We start from the raw sequence: 866 nt of genomic DNA, 5'->3' as shown, positions 1-866 counted from the left end.
CGACCGAGGAGCCGGGCGGGGCGCCGATCTCGTACTCGCCCGTGACCAGCGTGTCGCGGTGGATCTCCTCGCGCAGGCACTTGCGCGCCTTGCCCGGCAGCTGGAAGGAGATGGGCCGCGCGGGGCCCACCAGCAGCAGCAGCAGCAATAACGGCGGCAACGGCAACATGGCGGCGACGCGGCGCTCCGGATGCCACAGGCCGCACGTCCGCGCGCCGCACGTGACCCACCGCCGCCTGCGTGGTGCGTCACCGGGGGCGGGGCGGGCGTGGAGTAGCGTCATCCTGGGCTGCGCGCGTCCGATTGTGGGGCGGTGGTAGGGTGCTTTTCGGCGCGCGGTTTGGTGGGTTCGTGCGCACGTAGGCGCACTGCCCGTTCCAGTCTTGGACCCGGGGTGCTGTCACGTGCCTCTTCGCTGCCGAGTAGGGGTGGGGATTAGGTTCGTCAAATAAAGTTTAGTCGATTGAGCAGTCAAATATCATAAAAAATTGCCACAAGATCCCAATAATGCATAGGAAAAGGAGAAGTTTTCCATCTAGAAATGTGTCAAAAACAATAAATCATATTTCTGTCAAGAAAACTACAAAGAAATAGGGTTTTTTTTGTAAATTTGTTATCATCTTTGACCCCCTCAAAAATATGCAGTCAACTGATTGACTTGCCAGCCCTAGTGCTTGCCAAGCCTACTGTTTGCCAACTCTAGGTGGGAACCTTCCCTTGGCAGCTGTTCCAGCTGCTCCCTCCCCAGGCTGCCCAGTGCTGAGGCACAGAGCTGATGGGGCCTCGCAAGGGCCTTTAGTCCAGGCCCCTGCTCAAGGCAGGAGGGTCTCTGGGGACCCTGTCCTGCCATGCATCTGTCCAGGCTG

The 866-nt window shown here is 59.2% G+C and overlaps 1 protein-coding gene across 1 annotated transcript in view; it reads right to left on the bottom strand.

Moving 5' to 3' along the window:
• Positions 1–283, bottom strand: part of TMED10 (transmembrane p24 trafficking protein 10) — a 23,323-nt gene extending 23,040 nt beyond the window's left edge. Inside the window, exon 1 of the mRNA XM_019518786.1 lies at positions 5–283. Within this exon, the coding sequence (XP_019374331.1) occupies positions 5–283 (279 nt within the window). The remainder of the gene's footprint in view (positions 1–4) is intronic.
• Between the last annotated feature and the right edge of the window lie 583 nt (positions 284–866).

The sequence above is a fragment of the Gavialis gangeticus genome, unplaced genomic scaffold (assembly GCF_001723915.1).
Source record: "Gavialis gangeticus isolate Ggan-Ray unplaced genomic scaffold, GavGan_comp1, whole genome shotgun sequence".
Lineage (NCBI taxonomy): Eukaryota > Metazoa > Chordata > Crocodylia > Gavialidae > Gavialis > Gavialis gangeticus.
Note: the sequence above shows the minus strand (reverse complement) of the source record. Positions and strands in the feature narration are given on the sequence as shown.